The 26937-nt window shown below is 46.1% G+C and overlaps 1 protein-coding gene and 1 pseudogene across 2 annotated transcripts; both read left to right on the top strand.

Annotated features, from left to right (window-relative positions):
- The first annotated feature begins 3221 nt into the window (after positions 1 to 3221).
- LOC310780488 (alpha-2,8-sialyltransferase 8F pseudogene) lies at positions 3222 to 3833 on the top strand (annotated as a pseudogene). Its single transcript has one exon. The product of its transcript is annotated as an alpha-2,8-sialyltransferase 8F pseudogene (transcript).
- An 8153-nt stretch (positions 3834 to 11986) lies between these two features.
- On the top strand, positions 11987 to 25026 carry LOC310780487 (early estrogen-induced gene 1 protein-like; the record flags this gene model as incomplete). Its single annotated transcript, XM_083641062.1, has 11 exons — positions 11987 to 12201; positions 16738 to 16858; positions 17138 to 17167; positions 19203 to 19319; positions 20190 to 20236; positions 20554 to 20702; positions 20961 to 21065; positions 22868 to 23165; positions 23765 to 23886; positions 24604 to 24673; positions 24857 to 25026. The coding sequence occupies 11 exons, from the start codon at positions 11987 to 11989 to the stop codon at positions 24900 to 24902; spliced, it is 1320 nt and encodes a 439-aa protein (XP_083497188.1). The 3' UTR covers positions 24903 to 25026.
- Between the last annotated feature and the right edge of the window lie 1911 nt (positions 25027 to 26937).

The raw sequence follows: 26937 nt of genomic DNA, 5'->3' as shown, positions 1-26937 counted from the left end.
TGAGCAGCAGGTGTCAGTTATCTAGGCTGAATACTGCATTCAAGCTGAGCTGTGTTCCGATCTGCTAGTAGTTCCACTTCGAAGTGGACTGCACAGGGTATTCACCCGTGTGTGTGTGTGTGTGTGTGTGTGTGTGTGTGTGTGTGTGTGTGTGTGTGTGAGTGTGTGTGTGTGTGTGTGTGTGTGTGTGTGTGTGTGTGTGTGTGTGTGTGTGTGTGTGCGTGTGTGTGTGTGTGTGCACACACACTAATTTGGATGAGTAGGGAGATGGCACATTCCTTTTCCATTAATCTGCATCTTTCCAATTTCCAGAAGTCCTTATGAATCCCTGATTATCATGTGAATAGATGCACAATCTGAGGATACATGGTCAGAAGGTCAATATCATGTGAACCCACAATCAGATTATAGGCTACCAGATCAGAAGGTCAATTGAGGATGACTCCACAGCTTGTTAAGGCAAAAGAAAGAAACGATAAGATTGTCATTTGATATTTAACATCGCAACTTAATCCTAGATTGTGCCTCCTTATCCTTATCCTTATCCCGTGCAGCTGCGCCTCTGAAACAGAAGACTGAGTGCTTCCTTCAGTGACCATCTGTGCTAGAGAGAGATGGGAAGTCTCCTTTAGTAATCAGAGAAACAACTTTGTAGGCAGTGCAGCCCTAAGAAAGACGCGGGACTAAGAGGAGAAGACGTGTCCTCCTACGTCAGTCGATAGGGAACGAGGAGGAGGGACAAAACCCCATCTTTGGAGAGCCATATCTAACGAGAGAACGAGACAACATGGGACAGGAAGACAAATGGAAGTGGACAAAAAGGATAAGGAGAGAAGCAGCCTGTGGCAGGGTCACTGCTCTGTTTGGACCAGAGAGAAGTTAGGGAACACAGGAAAGGTAATTTAGGCCAGACAAGATAAGTGGTGTTTGAGAGCAAATGAAATTCACGGGGAAAGAGACTGGAACAGAAATAGAGAGGAGCAGGAGGCTCACAGGATGCTGCAGGGTGTGAGAACATCCATCCCAGTCGTGTCCGTGATGACCGTTGTCTTATATAAATGTGAAATATGGAGGTAGGCGGGACCCGTGGGTTTTTAAAGGGGTCACAAAATTCATAATTAGAATAAAGGCTGGATTCGTGAACACTAAGTGCCAGAATTCCATAACTAGATTCCAAACTTGACAATCTCTCATGTTGCCTCATGATATCCAATTGAGAGATTAATGCATTTATTACGTCACGTGACGATATTACAGTACAACAGCATCACCTCGAGTGTGATATTGCTTTTTTACAACAGTTGTAAAAGATATTCATCAAGTAATAATAGTATTTTATTTTTTTTGTAATTTGAGATAACAGTTGATTTTCTGTCTCCGCCTAAGGTAGCTATTTTTAGGGTTAGCACAGACGATTTCAGCTTACCGGTTCACACTGTACTGCGCACAGAAAAACACTGAACACAACCTAATCAATGTTAGAACAGCTGTGAAGTGGAGTGATGCATTCTGTGCTGTTATAGTAACCTAGAAATCTTGTGCGCTACGCGCGCTTGATTCCTGGGCCACTGCATGGGCTCGCCGGCCCTGCAGCTCGTCCGCTTCGCGGGTTCGCATACGCAGCTCGGGTGCTGCATGGCCTCGCCTGCTCTATTGGCATCCGCAATGCACAGTTGCTCAACTTCGCATCACTGATGACATCACTCACTGATGACATCACAATTGCTGACCATCACTGATCACATCATGGAGTGCTCGAATGGCATCACTCAGCGCACAATAGACCCTTCTCACGGGGGCCATTTTGGGTCGAAAAGGCAGGGTAAACACAGGTGCAAGCAAAACACTAATGAGGGTTTCCAACTTCCATGATTGGAATTTGGAAAGCCTCATTAGTGTTTTGCTTGCACCCGTGTTTACCCTGTCTTTTCGACCCAAAATGGCCCCCGTGAGAAGGGTCTATTGCTCAACTTCTCGAGTAACCATCTCTAGCTGTGTTTCCATTACAGTTTTTCGCAAAATAATTGCGATATTTCTACAACTTCGACAATGTACAATTGCGACTTGTAGGCGTTTCCATTGAAGTTGATGGCGCGCACACCTGAACCCAATTCCCGTTACCAGCAGCTGCCATTAGGAAGAATGAGAGGCAGTTAGCTCACCTGGCTCAAGTGGACGCGAACAAATACATCAAAGAACCAAACTGACACACGATGCAAAAGAAAACGAAAAGGGAGAGTGTGGAAGGTGTACCTCACTTCCTCTTCAGCGGCCATCAGACAAGGACAAGACCAACACTGCTGACACTTTACCTTTACCTTTACCTTACCAATGTACCAGTCTCCCCTTCTGGCCTCTTCAGACCGTCTGTGGAGAACATGGCCCACCGGCAGGGGCGGACTGCATAATCGGGCACGTCGGGCAAATGCCCGGTGGCCTGGCCTGGCCTGCAAAAAAAAAAAAAAATTGCAGGCCAGGCCAGGCCACTCACTGAACAGCAGGCCAGGCGCCGCCTACTGGTTTACTAGTGGTTTTATTACTTTATTCAGGGTTAAAGTGGGTGCATCTCATTGTAAAATTGGACTTGGCCCAAATTGGGCTTCAAACGGCCCAAATTGGGCTTCAAACGGCCCAAATTTTTCGCCGCCGCCCTTCGGACGCCGGCACGCGCGTCGGCCCGTATCGGCCTGGCCTCCTTGGTATCTAATGCCCGGCCTGAATTATGATCCCAGTCCGCCCCTGCGTGGACCGGTTACAACTGGTCCAAAACGCTGCAGCTAAATTGCTTACAAGGTCCAAAAAATCATCCCACATCACTGCAATCTTAGCCTCCCTGCACTGGCTTCCTGTCTAGTTCAGGATCCAGTGTTTACCTACAGAGCGGTCCATGGGCAGATGCCCCCTGCCCATCAAGTTTTTAAAGCATTATTCTACTTAGTGATAATAAGTGATGAATTACTGCTTTATTTTATTTTTTATTTTTTAAAAGCTTTAAATGCTTTTTGACGAGCCTGGCAGGTGAAACTGCAGAACAAATGGCAAACTGAGCCAAGTGGTTTCTTGAACTCTCTTCAAATTAACTCAAAATTTGCCTTTCTAGAAACCCCGGTCCCTTCAGTAAATCTGATTTATATGTGTTAAGCTAATCATCATTTCATACAGCTTATACTAAATGTTTACATAATAAGGGGGGAAAATCACTGTTAATGAACGATAAAAACATGGCAGCCAGACCAAGAAATGGCAGTAAACCCTGGAAATCTGTGTCAATCAGGATGCAGGATGTTCAGGGGCAGCCCACCCTAATCCGCCTCTGCCACCCTGCATTTCGAAGTCGACCCCACGGCCCCCTTTTAGCCAATGGCATGAACAGAACACACATGTTCTGTTCATGCCATGAAAGGCTCTCCTTTGTGGAGAGCCTGCGTCTCTACGGCGACTCGCTGCTGCTGCTGCCTGCCTTCTCCTACCTGCCCAGCATGCCCCTGTCCATGCGGGCCCTGTACTCCATCCAGGAGTTTGAAAGCCCCACCCGGCCCGTCTTCTTCAACCCGGACTATCTGCGGAGTCTGGACCACTTCTGGCGCTCCCAGGGCCTCAAGGCAGTGCGGCTCAGCACCGGCTTCATGATGGCTAGCCTGGCGCTGGAGCTCTGCGCCGACGTGCATTTGTACGGCTTCTGGCCGTTCAGCCAGCACCCGGTCACAAATCAGTCCCTCACCAACCACTACTATGATGACACAAAGCCCGAGAAGGGAGTCCACGCCATGCCTGTGGAGTTTGAGCACTTGTTGAAACTGCACAGTCAGGGCGTGCTCAAGCTTCACCTCTAAGATTGTAGGTGCTGCACCCAGACAGCACAGTGCCAGCAGCCTTCTCCCTAGCCTTAGCCTCGGGGCTTAGATTTAAAGCAGAAGGTTGAGGTTGAGCATTTACCCAGTGTGAAGTCTGTGAGGCAGAAAGACAGACGAAAGCCATCAGTTCTTTATTGCCCTGAAGCCTATGAAGAAGATATGGTTCACATGATACAAGACGCTGCGAGTGAAATGGACAACATGAAGATGTTATACAAGACAGCTAAGCTAATACGCAGAAGTATTGTGAACTTCACTAATGAGAAGAAACAGTCAGACACTGTTACTGTATTGAGCACGGCAGAAGACGTTCCACAAGAGTTGTACAGCCTTATACGTTGGATTTTGGTAGGGCCAGACCAGGAGTTGCAAACAGAGATGAGGCAGAGGACAGTGGACCAATCAGCACTGACATTAAGCCAGAACATCATGTATGCTTTCAAAACCAAAAAACAGGTGCAACACCAACCCAAGCAGGCAACAGCCACATTCCGGACACAACATGCCAGAGAAAATCCATAGGTTCTGGGGTTGGCACTTACCGTCCATCACGACACCAGGAACAAGAAACTGATAGACCTCCTTCATTCACAGAACTATTGTGTACCATATGGCCGGTCGCTGCTCTTGGAAACAGCTATAGCCAATGCTGTTGTGCAAAACACAAGACAGTTTGATGGCCTGTACGTCCCACCCTTCCTCAAAAAAGGAACCTTTGTGTTCTTTGCGGTTGACAATACAGACTTCGCAGAGGACACCGCTGATGGGAAAGGCACCACACATGGGACAATCACTGCAGTGTATCAGAAAGCCAATGCTCCAGGGGAAGCCATCGCACCCACTCTGGAACTTAGTGAAGCAAAGAACCTATCGGTCACCCCATATCATGTTCCCATCAAGCCTTGCAGCAAACCAAAACCTGGACTGGTCAAGAGAGCACAAAAATTTGAGGTTGACACCACAGGGGTTGCTGCGTCTTATGAACTGACCACCCTAGGCTGGATCATAGCATCTGCCCTGTCTAGAGAAAATGATGCTGGAGAACAGAGCAGAATCCCTGGTTGGGCTGGATTCAAGTCACTCGTGTCATCTGGCCAAACCTTGACCCAAGTTGGTGCGCTACCACTACTGCCAGAAGTTGCACACGAGTGGTCTACAATGCTGACTGTCATTCTACAAGCATCCCAGTTGAAGAGTTTGGTCATTGGTGAAGAACACCCAACAGTGATTACCTTTGACATGGCCTTATACGAGAAGGCAGTGCAGTTGGTGGATTCAAGGGAAGATCTGAGAAAAACAGTTCTTCCCAGACTGGGTGAGCTACACACTGTGATGGCTGCACTGAGGGCACTAGGTACGTCCATTGAAAATTCTGGGATAGATGATGCGTGGATTGAGGCTGATGTGTATGGGCCCGCCACAACACGACAGATTCTGAAGTGTGCCCACTACAAGAGAACTCTTCGTGCACACATCCATACGTACATGGCCCTGTATGAACTTCTCCTAGACAAATTCTTCACAGAAAAACCAAACCTCAAATCCATCTGCTCAAAGCCTGTGAATGAAGTCCAGGAAGCCTGTGCAAGATCAGCAGTTGACAGAAGCACAAGTCCAGAATGCATCGCTAATGCCAATGACTGCCTGCTTCAAACCCTCACCGACGAAAATGTTATTGAGCAGCTGAAAACATGGGAAGCAGAAAAATGCTCTAACGCAATGTTCAAGTCAATAACAAATTACCTCCACCATGTTGAAACCATCCTGTTCTTCATCGAAGCTTCAAGAAATTCTGATCTAGTTCTCCACCTGCAAGCGGGAGAGGCACTAAGTAAGCTCTTCTTTGCCCTAGATCGGATAAAATACAAACGCCTTTGGCCACGGTACATCGCAGACATGAAGGAGCTGAAGACAAGTCATCCGGAAACCTGGCGTGAACTTCAGGATGGGAACATATCTGTCACAAAGAGTGAGATACCATTTGTCCCAGAAGCAGCCGCTCACGGATCAGCCTTCCTACTTTGTCTGCAATGTTGTCTGACATGTGCCAGATATGAAATGTGAAAAATACCAAAATTAAAGCCCCTTTGTATATTTTCAATGTGTATTGTATTGAGTTTGAATGAAAGCTTTTATTTTGAAAAATTCCGACCGGACGTCCAAATGATTCTCCTGGGCTGTAGTCTGAAAATGTATTGCTACGGTTTCCAGGTTGAACGTCATGTTTCCTTGCCTGTTTCAATGCACCACTATGTTCGCTGGTGTTACCAACAAGATTAGAGAAGTTTCTTTTAAAATTTTACATTTGATTTACCCAGGGCCGCCGCACCTAAACGCAGAGTACGTAGGGCATCATGTGACTGAGGGCACCAAATTTTTTTTTTTTTTTTTTTTTTTTTTTTGTGCCCTCAGTCAGGCCACTCACTGAACAGCAGGCCAGGCGCCGCCTACTGGTTTACTAGTGGTTTTATTACTTTATTCAGGGTTAAAGTGGGTGCATCTCATTGTAAAATTGGACTCGGCCCAAATTGGGCTTCAAACGGCCCAAATTGGGCTTCAAGCGGCCCAAATCTGGCATCAAACGGCCCAAATCTGGCTTCAACTGGCCCAAATCTGGCTTCAAACAACCCCAATCGGGCTTCAGACGGCCCAAATCTGGCTTCAAACAGCCCAAATCTGGCTTCAAACGGCCCAAATTGGGCTTCAAACGGCCCAAATTGGGCTTCAAACAGCCCAAATTTTTCGGCGCCGCCCTTCGGACGCCGGCACGCACGTCGGCCTGTATCGGCCTGGCCTGCTTGGTATCTAATGCCCGGCCTGAATTATGATCCTAGTCCGCCCCTGCCCACCGGTTTGAGAGGAAGCGAAAGGACTCAGCGGTCGTGAGGTCCCTCATGCCGCTCCAGAACGGGCTTGGAGCTGCCCCCCCGCGCGGCTAGCTCCTCCCACTCACCGCACTCCTGGGAGATGCCCCTCCATTGCAGTCTCATGTAGGAACTAGCTAGCAGCTAGCGGATGTAGTTCGGTCAAAAGAAAATAGTTCCTCCATGAAACTGCTCATAACAAGGTCTGTGGATTGTCTTGAGTAACGGGGTCATGATTTCTGTAAAGAGACATTGCTGTTGAGTTTTTCAAATGTATTTCTTTGGCACTTTGAGCACCACAAGCCGAGTGCCATCCAGTTCCATTGTATTGGAGAAAGCAGGCAACTAACACAAAACGATATAGATGGATAAATAGCACTACAGGTGAGAGGAAATATATGTATTTTGGATTTTAGGGTGAGCTGTTCCTTTAACACAGCCAACAGGGACACTGGGAAGGGATTATTAACTGTGTGTGTGTGTGTGTGTGTGTGTGTGTGTGTGTGTGTGTGTGTGTGTATGTGTGTGTGTGTGTGTGTGTGTGTGTGTGTGTGTGTGTGTGCGTGTGCGTGCGTGCGTGTCTGTGTGTGCGCGTGTGCGTGCGTGCGTGCGTGTGTGTGTGTGTGTGTGTGTGTGTATGTATGGGGTGTATACTGTGCCAGTCTAGGCTGAGTGAGCAGTCGAACGTGTCGAAGCTACGTGCCTACGTACGCGTGCACGTGTTGAAAAAAAACATTATGGCTCGTTTGAGATGACTGCCGCCTCGCCTGGAAAGCAGGCGAGAGCAGGCGAGCACAGTCAGGCGAGGCGTCAACAAGTCGAACACCCCCGACGGCACACTCGCTGCTGCTTTTCTTCTTCTACAGTTTGGTTTAACAGCGGTTTGTAAACAAATTAAAACATGCATTAGCGCCACCCACACTCACTGCTCAAATAACACAGATCTTCAGATTCCTTATTTTTATTTTAATGTAGGCATTCCAGGTGGTATTTATGTAAAATATGGAGTGACAGCTTGGAATAGATATAAAATTGAAGTTTCTACACTTCACTGTGGGTTTGTGATGCGCCTGTGTTGAACCAATGGGCGCTCAGCTTGATGCGTTTCTCGTCATCCTCTGTCATCCACAGTCGGGCGCAGTTGGTGGGGAGCAACTGCGGCGCCTCGCTCCAAATCTGCGCCCGCCTCGCTCTCGCGAGAGTCACGTGACTCACGCAGTCGGGCAGGACGGAGCAAGTCAGACAACTTTCTAACCATCATGCAACGGGGCAAGCAAGGCGCTGGTCGAATCTGCGCAGAATTTGCTCATCTCAAACGAGCCTCATCACTGGCACAGTATACACCCCATATGTGTGACTGTGCATGCGTGCATGCTTGCGTGCGTACGTACGTACGTGTGTGTCTACATGTGTCTACATGTGCCAGTGTGTTTTTCGGGTTGATTTGCCTCCAGCTCATCTCATTCCTCACATTCTTCCGTGAGAAACAGACAGAGAGGGGAACACACACACACACACACACACACACGCACGCACGCACGCACGCGCACGCACGCACACACACACACACACACACACACACACACACACACACACACACACACACACCAGGTTGACTTGAAGACGTCATTTACACCCTGTTTTTGGCTGAAATCTGCACCGTCTGTACAGGCCCGTATCTAGGGTGAGGTTACTGGGTGGGCAATTGAAAAAAATTTTGGGGGGGGGGCAAATAGCCATACCAAAAAAAAACTCCCAAAAATGTGTCTAACTTTGGAACATTATTGCCGACAAGCTAGTATGCCATACAGTAGCTGGTACCAGGTCCGTTTTTAGCCTGTTACCATAGCTAAAAACTATTTGCCATTTAGCCTTCGAACCTATATATTTACAAGACTTTTAGTCTTATTCAAACTCAAACTGAAATTAAAACTTTGAAAGCAGATTGACTTTGTTACCCTAACAAATAAATAACAATCCTTCATCCATAGTTTAAAATAATCAACTCCATAATATTCTTTGCATTGGATGAGCTTATTTCTCAAAACAAATTAAAGCTATAACTACCGTTAGGTGCCCTAAACTAACTAACCCAGTGGTCTCCAACCTTCGGGTCGCGACCCTAAGTGGGGTCGCCTGGAATTCAAAAAAGGAGATTAATTATTATTTTTTATTTTTTTTTGGGTGGGCAAGATTAATTTAGCCCACCCCTGCCACCCCCTAGATCCGGCCCTGCGTCTGTAACCATGAGCTCCAACCAGTGGGGAGCAGCTACCTCAGTCTTCTACAGTGCACATTTGTCTTGTTATATTTATTATCATAAGGCGTTCAGTCCACAGTAGGCTTGGGCGGTATTAAGGTATTACGGTATACCGGGGTATTTAGAAATACCAAAGGTATGATTTTCAATACCGTCAAGACCGTTTTCTATCTTTTTTGTTCAGCCAAAATAGTCACAAGTGTCCTTGCTTGGGCTGGGCAGAACCTACATTATTTTTTATTTAATCGTATTCCCCATTAGGCTACTTTTTAACCTTATAGGCAACCATAATGTGTTACAAGCAACACTATATTGTTTAAGACCACTTTAAACTGAACCTGTTACAGGCTTTCTCACCATAACGGTGTCCATTTCATTCCTTTAATTGTCATTTTCCATTGAGGACATTTTGTGAATAACATTGTGCTAGTAAAAGGGTTTTCTGAAGCATAGAAGTTGTAATCTTCTTTTCACTGATGGACATGAATTTATAAAACAGGATCTTAGCCAACAGAATAATTATTTGGAGGTAGAAAAGAAACATAATTGTCTGGTTACGCCCCAACCACCCCCCCCCCCCCCCCCCCTCCCCCCCCGCAGTTGAATGGGGGTTGTGACCTCCCAGCTAAGTGAAGGAGTTGGGGGTCATGACCTCCCAGCTAAGTCAAGTCAAGTCAAGTCAAGTTTATTTGTATAGCACATTTCATACACAGATGCAGATCAAAGTGCTTCACATAAAATGGATGACATAATAAAATAAAAAAGCGGATAAAATAGACATTTCATAACAGCTTTGTCTTTATACTGTAGTTTGGACGCCAAGCATACCCTCTACTGGTACCTTGCGTCTTCTGTTGCCCGTACATGCCACAGCATTGGGTTTGCATAAAATCAGATAGAGGCAATTCAGAGTAAGATGGACGACACAAGAAAATAAGAGAATAAAAGAAGAGGATAAAATAGACATTTAAAAGCATCATAACAGAGTACCGTAAATTCCGGACTATAAGGCGCACCGGTGTATAAGCCGCACCTGCAAAGTTGACTGTTTTTTTCATATATAAGCCGCACCGGACTATAAGCCGCGGGTGTTTTAATGTTTTTTTTTTTTTTTTTGTGTTTTAATGTTTAATTACCATATGTATGGGTTCATGCACAGAGGGGATTGTCGGGAAAGAGATGGCTGTTTGAGGAAGCTCCCATTTATTAACATTTCAACAAAACAACATAACACAACACCACCTGTGTTGTTTTTTACAGTGCACACAGTGTCCGCGGTGTGGTGAAAAGAGGGCAAGAGAGGAAATTAAAACAGAAGTGGATTTATAGTTAGAAAGAGTGCTAAAAAAGAGAGATTTTTTTTTTTTTTTTTTTTTTTTTTTGGAAAAAATCCATAGATAAGCCGCACCGTTATATAAGCCGCAGGGGCCAAAAAAGGCCAAAAAACGGGGAAAAAGCCGCGGCTTATAGTCCGGAATTTACGGTAGTTGCAACAATAGTTAAAAAAAAACGTACAGAGGAATAAAACAAATTTTCAATCTGTCAGCAGTTAAAAGCGACGGTAAACATAAAAGTATTTAGTCTATTTTTAAAAGTAAGTAAAGTTGGGGCAAATCTGATGTCTTCAGGCAGATTGTTCCAGCTAGCAGAAGCATATAGTGGGTGAATGCAGCATTCCCATGATTTGATTTAATCCTAGGGACAGTTAGTAAGCCGGACCCTGCTGACCTGAGAGGTCTAGACGGTTCATAGCGTGGGAGCAATTCAGCAATGTATTTTGGGCCTAGGCCATTAAGTGATTTGTAGACTAGTAACAGTATTTTAAAATCTATTCTATGACACACTGGCAACCAGTGTAAGGACTTAAGAACTGGAGTAATATGATCAGCTTTCTTAGTCTTTGTTAGAACTCTAGCAGCAGCATTCTGAATGAGCTGGAGTTGTCTAAGTTCTTTTTTGGAGTGAAGGAGTTGGGGGTCGTGACCTCCCAGCTAAGTGAAGGAGTCAGGGGCCATGACTTCCCAGCTAATGGGGCGTTCCATTAAAACTGGGAAACGGGAATGTGACCGTTCAAAGGTCATGAAGGTGAAGGAGTGAAGGAGTCAGTAAGTGAAGGATGTACAGTATGTGAATTAGGTGTTGTGGAAGATGAATTTCATTTTTTGTTTCATTGTACGCTATATGAGGAACCAAGATTGTCTCTATTTCAGTTAATGCAAAATAAGAAACCGGAACTATTTTGGTCAGGAGATGATGCGAAGTTGGAATGGTTGTTCAGAGATGAAGTCTTCAGTTTGGCCAGGTTTATTGGGAGGGCTTGGAAACTCAGAATGGAGAAGCTGTTCATCTGAATATATAACTCTGTCTTGTTTATGTTTGAGCGTTTTGTAGCTTGTTTGTTGATTTGTTTGTATTGTTGAACTTGAATGATTTGTGTCTTGTAAGCCCAGATGGGCTGGGCACCTTGAATATGGTGCATGACACAGAAATACAAATCTATCTATCTATCTATCTATGAAGGAGTTGGGGGTCATGACATCCCAGCTAAGTGAAGGAGTCAGGGGTCATGACCTCCCAGCTAAGTGAAGGAGTCGGGGGTCGTGACCTCCCAGTTAAGTAAAGGAGTCAGGGGTCGTGACCTCCCAGCTAAGTGAAGGAGTCAGGGGTCATGACCTCCCAGTTAAGTAAAGGAGTCAGGGGTCATGACCTCCCAGCTAAGTGAAGGAGTCAGGGGTCATGACCTCCCAGCTAAGTGAAGGAGTCAGGGGTCATGACCTCCCAGTTAAGTAAAGGAGTCAGGGGTCATGACCTCCCAGCTAAGTGAAGGAGTCGGGGGTCGTGACCTCCCAGTTAAGTAAAGGAGTCAGGGGTCGTGACCTCCCAGTTAAGTAAAGGAGTCGGGGGTCATGACCTCCCAGTTAAGTAAAGGAGTCGGGGGTCATGACCTCCCAGCTAAGTGAAGGAGTCGGGGGTCATGACCTCCCAGCTAAGTGAAGGAGTCAGGGGTCATGACCTCCCAGCTAAGTGAAAGAGATGGGGTCATGACCTCCCAGCTAAGTGAAAGAGATGGGGTCATGACCTCCCAGCTAAGTGAAAGAGATGGGGTCATGACCTCCCAGCTAAGTGAAAGAGATGGGGTCATGACCTCCCAGCTAAGTGAAAGAGATGGGGTCATGACCTCCCAGCTAAGTGAAGGAGTCAGGGGTCATGACCTCCTAGCTAAGTGAAAGAGATGGGGTCATGACCTCCTAGCTAAGTGAAAGAGATGGGGTCATGACCTCCCAGCTAAGTGAAGGAGATGGGGTCATGACCTCCTAGCTAAGTGAAAGAGATGGGGTCATGACCTCCCAGCTAAGTGAAGGAGTCAGGGGTCATGACCTCCTAGCTAAGTGAAAGAGATGGGGTCATGACCTCCTAGCTAAGTGAAAGAGATGGGGTCATGACCTCCCAGCTAAGTGAAAGAGATGGGGTCATGACCTCCCAGCTAAGTGAAGGAGTCAGGGGTCATGACCTCCCAGCTAAGTGAAGGAGTCGGGGGTCATGACCTCCCAGCTAAGTGAAAGAGATGGGGTCATGACCTCCCAGCTAAGTGAAGGAGTCAGGGGTCATGACCTCCTAGCTAAGTGAAAGAGATGGGGTCATGACCTCCTAGCTAAGTGAAAGAGATGGGGTCATGACCTCCTAGCTAAGTGAAAGAGATGGGGTCATGACCTCCCAGCTAAGTGAAGGAGTCAGGGGTCATGACCTCCTAGCTAAGTGAAAGAGATGGGGTCATGACCTCCCAGCTAAGTGAAAGAGATGGGGTCATGACCTCCCAGCTAAGTGAAAGAGATGGGGTCATGACCTCCTAGCTAAGTGAAGGAGATGGGGTCATGACCTCCTAGCTAAGTGAAAGAGATGGGGTCATGACCTCCTAGCTAAGTGAAAGAGATGGGGTCATGACCTCCTAGCTAAGTGAAAGAGATGGGGTCATGACCTCCCAGCTAAGTGAAGGAGATGGGGTCATGACCTCCTAGCTAAGTGAAAGAGATGGGGTCATGACCTCCCAGCTAAGTGAAAGAGATGGGGTCATGACCTCCCAGCTAAGTGAAAGAGATGGGGTCATGACCTCCCAGCTAAGTGAAGGAGTCAGGGGTCATGACATCCTAGCTAAGTGAAAGAGATGGGGTCATGACCTCCTAGCTAAGTGAAAGAGATGGGGTCATGACCTCCCAGCTAAGTGAAAGAGATGGGGTCATGACCTCCCAGCTAAGTGAAGGAGTCGGGGGTCATGACCTCCCAGCTAAGTGAAGGAGTCAGGGGTCATGACCTCCCAGCTAAGTGAAAGAGATGGGGTCATGACCTCCTAGCTAAGTGAAAGAGATGGGGTCATGACCTCCCAGCTAAGTGAAAGAGATGGGGTCATGACCTCCCAGCTAAGTGAAGGAGTCGGGGGTCATGACCTCCCAGCTAAGTGAAGGAGTCAGGGGTCATGACCTCCCAGCTAAGTGAAAGAGATGGGGTCATGACCTCCCAGCTAAGTGAAAGAGATGGGGTCATGACCTCCCAGCTAAGTGAAAGAGATGGGGTCATGACCTCCTAGCTAATGCTGCCTACACACTAGAGGATTTTAAAATCTTAACCGATTTTAAAAACATGAGAGACCACAGACATGAGGACAATTTCATCAGATTTTAACATTAAAATCGCCTGAACACACACACTAGACGATTCGGCCAGACTGCGAGACCACACACCAGCCGTTTGAAGTACCGACTCACAGCGATTCCAGCAACTAGACTGTAGGCTGTTTATATCCCACAGAACCGCAATTTTTTCCCACAGACAACGGCGGATGGCTCTCCAAACATGCGCCGAGCGGCGGGTCCGCTACAAGCGGGCGGACACCCTCGCAAAATAAGCTAAAACAACGTCCTGTCTGAGAGCTCATATTGCAGCATGTCCGCTCCCTTGGGGCGGGCCGCTCCGCTCGGCGCATGTTTGGAGAGCCCTCCGCCGCTGTCCACCCTGTTTTAAGCTGCTGTGAGGATGCTGGGGAGAGGAGCTACATGGCTCTGCTGTTGCCATGGCTGTTGCTCGTTTGTTGTGAGCGCTGCATTAACATCCGGGTATGACGCGTCGACGAGTCCCGGTCTGCTTGCTCTCATTGGCTATTGCGGGTTCCGTCGGGAGACAGCCATCGTAAATATCAAACATGTTTGATATGCCCGATTCGAGATCGGGCAGGCTCCGATTCAATCAATAATTTATTGACACCAGACACTTGACAATTATTTTGACAAAAAATCGGTTGAGACTAGCCTCGAATCGGGCCACGCCCCCCCGAGGGGAATCGGGCATTAAATCGGGCATTTTATCCTCTAGTGTGTGGGAGGCATAAGTGAAAGAGATGGGGTCATGACCTCCCAGCTAAGTGAAAGAGATGGGGTCATGACCTCCCAGCTAAGTGAAAGAGATGGGGTCATGACCTCCTAGCTAAGTGAAAGAGATGGGGTCATGACCTCCCAGCTAAGTGAAGGAGTCAGGGGTCATGACCTCCCAGCTAAGTGAAAGAGATGGGGTCATGACCTCCTAGCTAAGTGAAAGAGATGGGGTCATGACCTCCCAGCTAAGTGAAAGAGATGGGGTCATGACCTCCTAGCTAAGTGAAAGAGATGGGGTCATGACCTCCCAGCTAAGTGAAAGAGTCGGGGGTCATGACCTCCCAGCTAAGTGAAAGAGATGGGGTCATGACCTCCCAGCTAAGTGAAGGAGATGGGGTCATGACCTCCCAGCTAAGTAAATGAGTCGGGGGTCATGACCTCCCAGCTAAGTGAAAGAGATGGGGTCATGACCTCCCAGCTAAGTGAAAGAGATGGGGTCATGACCTCCCAGCTAAGTGAAAGAGATGGGGTCATGACCTCCCAGCTAAGTGAAGGATTGCTCCATCACCATAGATTGCATGGCGAGTATCAACTTGCCTCACAATGCTGTGTTTGTGAAGGCGGGAGGCGGAGCTGTAAGAGGAGAAGTGGCAGAACCTGTCTGGCCATTTTCTCTGTCTCTCCGCCAGCCAACCACTCTGATGATGTTTGTTTTACGTAAGAGCTGTAAACGACAGGTCAAACCTCCCATAAGAACCAGTCGTAGAAATGGGAAGGGGGGCGAACGCCTTGGAACAGAGTTCCAAGAGCAAACGTTGAGAGGGAACGACGAGAACGAGAGGGAGAACGGCATTCCTCCTCAGGTTCCTCCTCAGGTTCCCCTTAAACAATGTCTTGCAGAGCAGAGGAGAGGGGACAGCATGAAAGGAGCAGAGAATAGTAGGAGAACATGGATTTGGAAGCTGAATAAGCAGCGTCAATGTGTCATCAAGTCTGTCATGAATAAAATCAAGGGGAAATAATCAGTAGAGCTCTGCAATCTTATTTAAGTAACTTCTATACGAGATTTTTACATAGGTGTAATGGTATAATGAGTAAAATAAAAAATAAAAAAACAGTCAAGCATTCAAAAATGGCTAGGGGCGAAGTCCATTTTGCTTGGTTGCTGAAGAAAATGTGTTTGCAAGCTAATGCGGGTAATACTGCCATCCCACAATTCCTTGCGGCTGTGGGATGGATAGAGAGCCAAAGACACGCCCTCTTCCAGGTGCATATACGCACCAAGGGATTTTCCACCATTCATTTTTCCATGGACATTTTGTAAAATGCTCACAGTATAAAATAGTTTTACTTGCTCAAACCAAGTGTTATATTTAGAATCAGGAGAGACCATCCGCTATTTTCTTTAAGTTTGGGCCCGTACGTACATACTTCCCATGCTCACTAACGCGATATCTCAGGAACGCCTCGACTCAAACGTCCACTTGAACTCAAGGATGACCTAATTAGATTTTGGTGGTCAAAGGTCAAAGTTCAAGGTCACTGTGACGTCAAGACCTGGCGTTCTTAGTAGCGCAACAGGTATTTTTTCATCTCTCCTTAATCTGATATTTGAGGCAATATGATCTTTCTCCTCAGAAATCTGACTTCACAAGCCAAAAGCCCCGTGAGAAAAATGTGCCATTTACCTGCATCGACCGCAAGAGTAATAATAATAATAATAATAATAATAATAATAATACATTTGATTTATATAGCGCTTTTCAAGACACTCAAAGTCGCTTTACAGATTAAGATTAGTAACAATATTACTAGTTTGAAAAGTAATAAAGGCACACTTCAATATTATACAATACATATACATTTGTTGTTATATGTACAGAAATTACCAGCAAGACAAACAACACACCACAACGCAAAAAGGGTGCCATAGCAAGTAATATCATAAATATAAATACCATAGTAGTCGCAAGTAGCCTAAATGCAAATGGTAAATAGCCTGCATTTATATAGCGCTTTTATCCAAAGCGCTTTACAGTCAGTAGGTACGTTCACCCATTCACACACCGATGGCGGCAGGCTACCACGCAGGGTGCTGGCACACCAACGGGAGCAATTTGGGGTTCAGTGTCTTGCCCAAGGACACTTCGACATGCAGACTGGAGGAGCCGGGAATCGAACCACCGACCTCTTTTATCCAAAGCGATTAGTGGACGACCCGCTCTACCTCCTGAGCTACAGCCGCCGAAATGCATTCATCACTGCCTCACTCAAACTATTTTCTGTTACAATAAATTCCCTTTTTTCACTTACTATATACTGCATTATACTTATATCTTGTATTCTTCTATTCTTCTTCTTCTTCTTCTTCTTCATTTCTCTGTTTCTCTGTGCAGGGAGGAGGTGCAGCAGAACTGTGTCCGCTGGAGGAAGAAGTTTTCTTTCCTGTGTAAACTGAGTGCCAGTCCAATCACTGGAGTACTGGATCCCTGCATCTGTAGGGTCTCTGTACGCAAGGTGAACTACAAATCCCAGCAATATTCAGCTCTCTTTTGCCTCTTCTACTTCTCTGTAAGGCCCAAGAAGATTCTGAGGTTGTGTAGTTTGTAGCCAGATTGCTCGAACCCTCGACCCTCGTGTTGGTAGGCAGGGAATCTACCTGGACGCCTGTATACTGTAAGGATGAAACTGACTTGACTTCTCTGGGTAACGACTATAGATTCAAATACAGTGATCTAATGTCCTCACACCTGATTGTTTCTGTCCCTCATTGGTGTTTGCTTTCTGTCTTTGCAGGAGCTGAAAGGGGGCAAGGCCTTTTCAAAGGTACTGCATTTTGTTTCTCATGGTGAGATTAGGAGGTGCTAACATGTATTCTGTGAATGTCTCAGTTATCATACGTTAGCTAACCTGTCACTGAGTTATCATAGGTTAGCTAACCTGTCACTGAGTTATCATAGGTTAGCTAACCTGTCACTAAGTTATCATAGGTTAGCTAACCTGTCACTGAGTTATCATGGGGACTGCCCCCTAGTCCGATACCTCACGAGTCCGATACCTCACGAGTCCGACACCTCATGGTTTTGGGTTAGGGTCTGGGGGAGGTTAGGTTTAGGCGTGGGGGTGGGAGAGGTTAGGTTTTGGGTTAGGGTCTGGGGGAGGTTAGGTTTAGGCGTGGGGGTGGGAGAGGTTAGGTTTTGGGTTAGGGTCTGGGGGAAGTTAGCCTCTTTTTTCGGACTCGTGAGGTGTCGGACTCGTGAGGTATCGGACTCGTGCCATGGCACCGTTATCATAGGTTAGCTAACCTGTCACTAAGTTATCATAGGTTAGCTAACCTGTCACTGAGTTGTCATAGGTTAGCTAACCTGTCACTGAGTTATTATAGGTTAGCTAACCTGTCACTAAGTTATCATAGGTTAGTTAACCTGTCACTAAGTTATCATAGGTTAGTTAACCTGTCACTAAGTTATCATAGGTTAGCTAACCTGTCACTAAGTTATCATAGGTTAGCTAACCTGTCACTGAGTTATCATAGGTTAGCTAACCTGTCACTAAGTTATCATAGGTTAGCTGACCTGTCACTAATGACCTTTTAGACAGCAGCACTCATAAAGCTGGCTGTGCCCTGTTCTCTGCATACTGTAAAACCATAGACTGTAAATATAAGTGTAAAACGCAGAGTTTTACAGTGTCAATGATGGTAAAAGCCGTAGTTTTCCAGTGTCAGTCACGGTAACAGCAGCAGTAAAAAGCTGTCTGTGGGGTGCAGCGTGACTGTGTTGACACCGTGATGTGATGCTGAGCATGTGACAGCCTAACACAGTGACAGATATGACTGTGTTTACCACAGCACCTGCCTGGAGCCAGAGCTCAACTTAAAGCAGTACTTATGTCCTTTCTCATATCAAGGATCCCTCATTTAGTAACATTATTGCCACAGATCCTGATGAGATTTTGTCTCTCAGACCAGATTGCAAATTAGCCTTGGGCTATGAATGCTGTGGTACAGTACATCAGATGTTTTAACATTACATGTGGTAAACATTATATGTACGTGTATCTGTCCCTACACAAATAAATACAATGAAAATGAAATGAGAATAATACATTTGTAAATTACAGTATTTCACTGATATTCATAAATTGCATTTATTTCAAAACATCCAAATAAGTGACAAAACTGGATCTCCTGAACATGAGATGAAATCTACATTTTCAGACTGAAGAAAATGACCGATTGGAAATTGTTGTTTACTCAATAGGGTTGGGCATTGAGAACCGATTCCCAATTGAATTCTGATTCCAAAGGGAAACTACAAAGGAATCGAAACAACAAATTAATCGAAACTCCAAAGGAATCGAAAAGGAATCAAAGTTTTAATTTTGATTCTGCTTATTGATTCCTGAACAAATTTCGCGTGCAGAACATACTGTACCGAGTTCCCACCTGAAGGTCTCTATTTGTCTGCCTGTCTGTCTGTCTGTCTGTCTGTCTGTCTGTCTGTCTGCCTGTCTGTCTGTCTGTCTGTCTGTCTGTCTCTCTGTCTGTCTGTCTGTCTGTCTGTCTGTCTGTGTGTCTGCCTGTCTGCCTGTCTGTCTGTCTGTCTGTCTGTCTGTCTGTCTGTCTGTCTGTCTGTCTGTCTGTCTGTCTGTCTATCTGTCTGTCTGTTTGTCTATCTGTCTGTCTGTCTGTCTGTCTGTCTGTCTGTCTGTCTGTCTGTCTGTCTGTCTGTCTGTCTGTCTGTGCCTGCCTGTCTGTCTGTCTGTCTGTCTGTCTGTCTGCCTGTCTGTCTGTCTGTCTGTCTATCTGTCTGTCTGTCTGTCTGTCTGTCTGCCTGTCTGTCTGTCTGTCTATCTCCAGCTAGGCTTTGCTGACCTGAACATGGCAGAGTTTGCTGGATCCGGCTCCACAGTGCGCTGCTGCATCCTGGAGGGCTACGACACCAAAAACACTCGCCAGGACAACTCTGTCCTCAAGGCAGGCCAACACACACACACACACACACACACACGCACGCACACAAATACACACACACACACACACACGCACACACACGCACGTGCACGCACACAAATACACACACACACACACACACGCACGTGCACGCACAAATACACACACGCACGTCTATGCACGCAAATAGCACATTTGTGAACCAAAATACGCTGCATATCACGTTTCTAGATATGTGTATATCAACATTATACACGTCATAGAGTCTGATGTTGAAATAACACAGTGGTCAGTAAGGGTGTTGTGGTCAGTAAGGGTGTTGTGGCCAGTAAGGGTGTTGTGGTCGGGGTGGATGGAGAGCGTAAACACTTGCCCTTTCACACTGGAGAGCCGTGTTCGATCCCCAGTCACGGGCATTTCCCAAGTTTTCACCCGTCAGTCACATTTCACGTTTGTGTTATTTACTGTAAGTCTATAACCCAAACCATAATCCTAACCTTAACCAAAGTTGTTAACGTTTTATTTTTGTGTTTAACGTTGGAAAGGCAGCAAGGTTTTCAAATTAACCGACGTTTTGTTTCAAATTTACGTTGAGTACGTACTACGCATCTGTGGAGTGAGGTGTGTAGTAACACAGTGAGGTGTGTAGTAACACACAGTGAGTAGTAACACACAGTGAGGTGTGTAGTAACACACAGTGAGGTGTGTGTAGTAACACAGTGAGGTGTGTAGTATCACAGTGAGTAGTAACACACAGTGAGGTGTGTAGTAACACACAGTGTGTAGTAACACACAGTGAGGTGTGTAGTAACACACAGTGAGTAGTAACACACAGTGAGGTGTGTAGTAACACACAGTGAGGTGTGTAGTAACGTCTGTGTCTTTTTTTTATAGGTCATAATTGGGATGACACTTTTGTCAGGGGACCCCTGTTTTAAAACGTGAGCTGTCCATTTTCTCACACACATTCACAAGAACTGCTCTCCACTTTCCAAACCTTTATCCCAGTCTTTATAATACTCTAATAGACCCTTTTCACAGCAACCGTTTTGAGGTGGTAAAACGGGAAGTAAAGCAGGTGTAACCAATACCATTAATGATGGTTCCATTCCATTTAGGTGTTCCAGTGCTTTACTTCCTGCTTTACCACCTCAAAACAGTTGCTGTGAAAAGGGCCTATACAGTGTATGGGCCCTGTTTGTGTGTATAGTATACACACAGACATCTTGTTTCTGTGTTGTGCCTGTGTCACCATAAGGCCTCCCAGCACAGCCAAATCCACCTGTACGGGGGGCCAGGACCCCTCCCTGCAGCTGGACTGTAAGGGTGAGAGCAACCAGCCACCAGGGGGCGTCACAGGAGGAGCCCGGCAACTCAAACCCCGACAAGCCTCAATGCGGAGCTCAGGTAACAGCTTTTTTAATAAACAATAAACATAGCACATAGGTAAGTCCCCCAGAGGCTGGATTAGATATTTTTTGTAACAGAATTAACCTTGTTTTAAAGAACCATGCAACATGTTTTAAACAGTTAAATAACATAACAGTAAATAGCATCAAATGAGTCATAAAGAAATGGTTGAAATGTGTCCGTTTGTCCAATATGTCCAAGATGTGTTATCTGTGTGGTATCTTCCAGTCATTGTGTGTTTCTCTGTGGCTGCAGGCCTGGCGGAGGAGGGGGAGCAGCCTGTGTCCAGCCCAGACGACGTCTTTCAAATCGGTCATTTCCGCAGCTCAAGCTATGCCAGCCAGCACAGCAAGATATCAGGTCAGGACCTTTACTTCCTCATGCTACCATCCAGCCCCCGGCGTCAGGTCTCACAGCCTTGAAGGAAATTGAGCAAATTGGTGGCCAAGCTTGGTATTGCAAGTCACGTGACACCCTGCAGCCCAGAAAGAGTTTTTCCTGGCCACTTACATGGGGAAAGAGGCAGCTGTAAAACTCGGGGGAAATTGTTTCTGGGTGTCACTCAAAGTCAAAAACGACTCAAGATTCAAGAATCAAACTCTGCCTACAAAATCGCACTTCAGCCGGAGGCAGAACTCGCCAGCTTTGGCTGCTCGGAGTCTTGTCTGAACTTCCCTACAGCTGTGCAACAGTCTTTGACACAAGGGACAAATGTTGCCAAGAAACTAATCCTGAAGGAATGGAAGTCCCCCTCTTCACCCTCTTTTAAACTGTGGCTGACGGATATGACCTCTGTTATACGGATGGAGAGACTTAGGTTCCTGAGGACTGACTCACTTAAGAAATTCTCTGCCATCTGGGACCCGTTTCTAACGTACCTCGTTGAGGTTGGGGGGCGACGGGTGATTCACCAGACTGGTTCCCCATGGATCCCCTGTGTGGGATCCTGGGCACAATACTTATAAGCATATAAGCACCTTACATGACTGGTAGCACGACGTCACACTGAATGTTATGTTGATGTTTTCCCCCCCCCCTCTCTTTTGTCCTGTGTCTGAGCCTGTTTGTCTTGTTCGTATGTTGTTCAGAAAAATAAAAAAATATATATATTCAATATAGTTCAATAGCCATAGCGAGTAAACATGTTACAAACGAGGAATTTGTCTTGCATTATGCAGCGCAGCGATCACAGCAATAGCAAACACAAATAGCAAAAATATGTAGCAGAGAGCAGACAATCGTCAAATTATAAAGTGCAAAGTAAAAGACCTTTTAAAGAGACATATAGTGGAGTCCAGCTCCAGGTGCTCCAGCATCCCTGAAGTATGCCATCAAGGAGCAGCCAGGGCGAGGCCGCGAAGCAGCCAGGGCGAGGCCGCGAAGCAGCCAGGGCGAGGCCGCGAAGCAGCCGAGCTGCATATGTGAGCTGCAGGGCCAGCTCGGCGAGGTGCAGGGTGGGCGAGCCTAGGAATCGAGCGCGCGTAGCTTGTGAGATATGAGATAGCCCTCCTAGGCACTAGGCACCGAAGGCATGGAGAGACATACCCCCAGTTCCAACAGCGTCCCAGGCGAGAATCGAACCCAGGACCTTCGCTGAGGCGAGGGTGCAAGGCAAGAACGCTACCACTGCGCCACTGTGCCCCCCCCTCTCAGTAGGTAGGTGGGATTCCTCGCCGACTAGTCTGTATCGCCATCCATGACTCTATATTGCTGCCCTTAGCAGCCAGTAGCAGTGAATTTAGAACCAAAGTTATTATGTAAATACAGTTCTGTGAACTGCGGATGGCGGCTAAGGGTTCCTTGTCACATTGGAATGTTGGCGAAAAGGTTCCGGAAGAGGAAGGTCCTGGTGTGATGTGAGTATAAATAGAGGGGGGTCCTCTACGTCACCAGGGGTCACTCACGTGACAAAGCTTGTATTTACTCACGACCCTTATCGTCGATCAGCACGACTTTATGTTGCTGCCCTTAGCAGCCATAGAACCGTAGTTATGTAACTTTCGTTATAGAGCCAGATGGGTGTGGTGACATATTAGCTCCCTAGCACACCTCAGTGGAATAAGCTAGTGACTACAGCTCCTACATCAGATAGTTAACATTTATCTCGTCCCTTCTCCTCTCTTCACCTTCTCTCTCTTCTCCTCTGCTCTCCTCTCCTCTAGGCTACAGCACAGGTCACTCTCGCTCCTCCAGCCTGACAGACCTCGGCCATCAGAGGAACACCTCCAACAGCAGCAGCATCTCGTGCGGGGCTTTCCACCCGGTCCAGCCTCCTACCTACACCCCCGCTGACCCACACAGAGCAGCTACTCCTACCAAGACCTCCACTGACCCACACAGAGCAGCTACTCCTACCAGGCCAGAGAGACCTCCTTTGCCCTCTGGAGCAGCTACTCCTACCAGGCTAGAGAGACCTCCTCTGCCCTCTGCCCCATTGCTGCTGTCCAATAGACCTTCCAGGTATTTTGAAGGTTCTGGGCTTTTATTTTGAAGGTTCTGGGCTTTTATTTTGAAGGTTCTGGGCTTTTATTTGGATGGTTCTGAGCTTTTATTTTGAAGGTTCTGTGCTTTTATTTGGAAGGTTCTGAGCTTTTATTTTGAAGGTTCTGGGCTTTTATTTGGAAGGTTCTGAGCTTTTATTTTGAAGGTTCTGGGCTTTTATTTTGAAGGTTCTGAGCTTTTATTTTGAAGGTTCTGTGCTTTTATTTTGAAGGTTCTGAGCTTTTATTTGGAAGGTTCTGGGCTTTTATTTTGAAGGTTCTGAGCTTTTATTTTGAAGGTTGTGGGCTTTTATTTTGAAGGTTCTGAGCTTTTATTTTGAAGGTTCTGAGCTTTTATTTTGAAGGTTCTGGGCTTTTATTTTGAAGGTTCTGAGCTTTTATTTTGAAGGTTCTGGGCTTTGATTTGCTAATCTGACCTGCTAATCTACATTTAGATTTGGGACTTGACTTGAGACTTGTGCCTCAAGACTCGACACTGACTTGGGACTGGAGCAAAGTGGCCGTGGTCACAGCTCTACGTGCTGCCTTTGTCACAGCTTGTGCTGCCTTGCCCATCAGGAGGAAGAAGGAGGCTGTGGAGAGCCAACTGAGCTGTGTGGAGGCCACCCGCATCGACGCAGATGACATCGTGGAGAAGATCGTCCAGAGCCAGAACTTCTCTGATGTCAGCTGTAATGAAGGTTTGACTCTTTAGAATGTCTCTGTGTCGGCTGTAATGGTGGTTTGACTCTTTGGAACTTCTCTGTGTCTGCTGGAATGAAGGTCTGACTCTTTAGAACCCCTGATTCCTACGGGTGTGCAACAGTCTCTGACGCAGGGGACGACTGTCGCCAAGAGACTCATTCTGAGGGAGTGGAAGACCCCCTCCCCACCCTCCTTTCAGCTGTGGTTGACGGACATGGTCTCGGTTATATGTATGGAGAGACTCCGGTTCTTGAGGACCAATTAGCTTGGGAAGTTCTTGGTTATCTGGGAGCCGTTTCTGGCCTATTCAGACGAGGTTAATAGCGATACGTGACTTACCTAACTGACTTCTCACGGAACCTTTGCGTGGGATCAACATCTCTTGCAAGCACATAGGCACCTTGCCAAGCTGTACTATTAGGATGTGAATGATATGTTTGTTTTGATTTTCTTTCTTTCTGTGAGCCTTTTGTTTTTCACGTTTTGAAAATTGCAAAATAAAATATTGAATTTGTTTTTTTACTCATAGTACAAGTTACGGTACTTTCCATTTGAATATTTTTAGTGCAAAATAATGGGGGAGAGACAGCACTCCGCGCCGCGCTGCACGTTGCCTAAAAATGTCACATGAGTGTACTTAGTAGTAGTTTCCAACCTGAGTGACAATAAAAAAATAAAAAATAAAAAATAAAAACTTGAATCTTTTCTTTCAGACAGCAGCTTGAGACTGTTTGTGAGAAGGGACGGGACTACTGCTCTCAGTGGGACACAGCTAGGCAACAGGTACAGTACTGTGTGTGTGTGTGTGTGTGTGTGTGTGTGTGTGTGTGTGTGTGTGCGCGCGCGCGTGCGTGCGTGCGTGCGCGCATATATATATATATAGTATATATATATATATATACAGTATATATATATATATATACAGTATATACTGTATATATATAATGTGTTTCTCTGTTTCTCTAGTGTGTCAGCGGGCGTCTTTGAGCCAGTGGTGATCGAGACTCACTGAGAGATCCACTGCAGACTGTCTGTGACTGTGTCTGTACCAATATGTGCATAATACCTTCAGTGCACTCCGCTCCATACGAGACGACTATATCTATTGAACCCTATAGTATATTTAATCAGGTGGTGGGCGGTGTGTAACCATCCAATAATCCTCCAATCAAGAGGAACTTCTTTACGTTGATTGAAACTTTACGTTGGAACTTCTTTACGTTGATCAGCAGTAAGTGTGCAAACTACTTTAAAGACACCTAGAAAACCACTGCATCATAGGAATTGGAGTGCAAACGACTGAAACGAATGCCGCCAAAGGTCCGACGAAAATCAGATGGGAACTGGAAAACAAACTTCTAGCCTGCTTTTACAGCTTTTTATTCACTTTATAGATGTTGATGATATATGTAGTGTATGTGTGTTGGTGTATGTATGCAAAACATGTGGTTAGCTTAGCTAGCAACAAGCTGCCGTTGGAAATCAGCTAGATGGATCAATAAATTGTCAGGCACAAACAGCCTACAGAAATTGAGACAGGTGAGTTGTAAGCTCCAACATGACCACTAAAGCCCTCTATTCTGGACAAACCATTGTTTTTGACAACCAGATGCCAGAATAGTGATAGTATGGACCAAATAGTTTTTAGTTTATTTAAAAAGTTAGCTGGCTAACTTATTTATCATCACCACTAGAGCCTTATAGATACAATCGGTGTGTCAGAAGTGGGAAGGGAACGCCCACAAAACGTTACTTCCGGTATCGAATGATAGGACGGTGGGGTAAAACCCCCCCCATATATCTCATTGGGCTGACTCACCAGTGGAAGGTGCTCTACACTCTAGGATTGGGGATTCAAGAGCAGGTACATAGATAGTCTGTTCAGTTGTGCGTTTACTGCGGGGGTTGAATCCCCGATCCTGTCTGCCTGGGCTGGGCTAGCAGCTAAATGCTAACTATGCTGAATGGGGAGAAAGGGAGGGTTTCCCCCATGCTGATCCATTGACCATGCATCTATGAGAAGACACCGCCTGAATGTATTGTAATAGACCTGGCCAGCTGAGCTGAATATTGAATGTCATTAGCTGCACTGCCACCCTGCACACAGGCACCATGCTGCACAGAGCACCATACTTATCCAGCCAACTCAGCGCATATTTTAGGGTCAGGCAGTTTTTGGGCTGCACACAGGACTAATTGTAATTGGTTAATAATAGATTGATTATTATTCATATGGCAGTTGATTGGTTGGTGCAAAGTGACCCTGTGGTTTTAAGGCTCATGCTGATAATCCTGCATTCAGTTCTACAGCTGCTCCTGCACAAAGCTGCTGCTGTACCATCACTTACAATAGAGCTTTTTATACAATACAGCTATTTTATTTAATAGATCCTCATGCACACGCACACACACACACACACACACGCGCTCACACACACAGACACACACACACACACACACACACACACACACAGAGCACTGCATAGATGCCTTGGGGTGCGTGGGTGCGTGCATGTGTGTGTGTGTGTGTGTGTGTGTGTGTGTGTGTGTGTGTGTGTGTTAATGTATGTGTCGCATCTGGACATCTGGTTGAGTGAGTCAGTGTGTGTAGGAGTGTGGCTCCTAGAGATTTGCCAAATGCATGCAGGCCATGGGGGCTAATATATATATATATATATATATATATACATACATACATACATACATACTGTATGTACGTACGTACGTACGTACGTACGTACATACGTAGATACATACATACATGCATACATACATACTGTATGTACATACATACATACATACATACATACTATGTATACATACATACATACATACATACATACATACATACATACATACATACATACATACATACATACATACATACACAGAAGGGCCATTTCTGTATAATGCCTGCCAATGTCTCCAGTCTACAGAGATGCAACAGTGCTTTATATTTCAAAAAACTGTTTCTTATGTCCAACTCATTCAGACTGTTGTTTGTTGATAGGCAGTAGTATGCACATGCTATCCAATAAATGAGCTTC

This window comes from Poromitra crassiceps, assembly GCF_964638095.1.
Source record: "Poromitra crassiceps genome assembly, chromosome: 8".
In the NCBI taxonomy this organism is placed as follows: Eukaryota; Metazoa; Chordata; class Actinopteri; order Beryciformes; family Melamphaidae; genus Poromitra; species Poromitra crassiceps.
The sequence above is the reverse complement of the archived record's forward strand: the minus strand, read 5'-3'. Positions and strand labels throughout refer to the sequence as shown.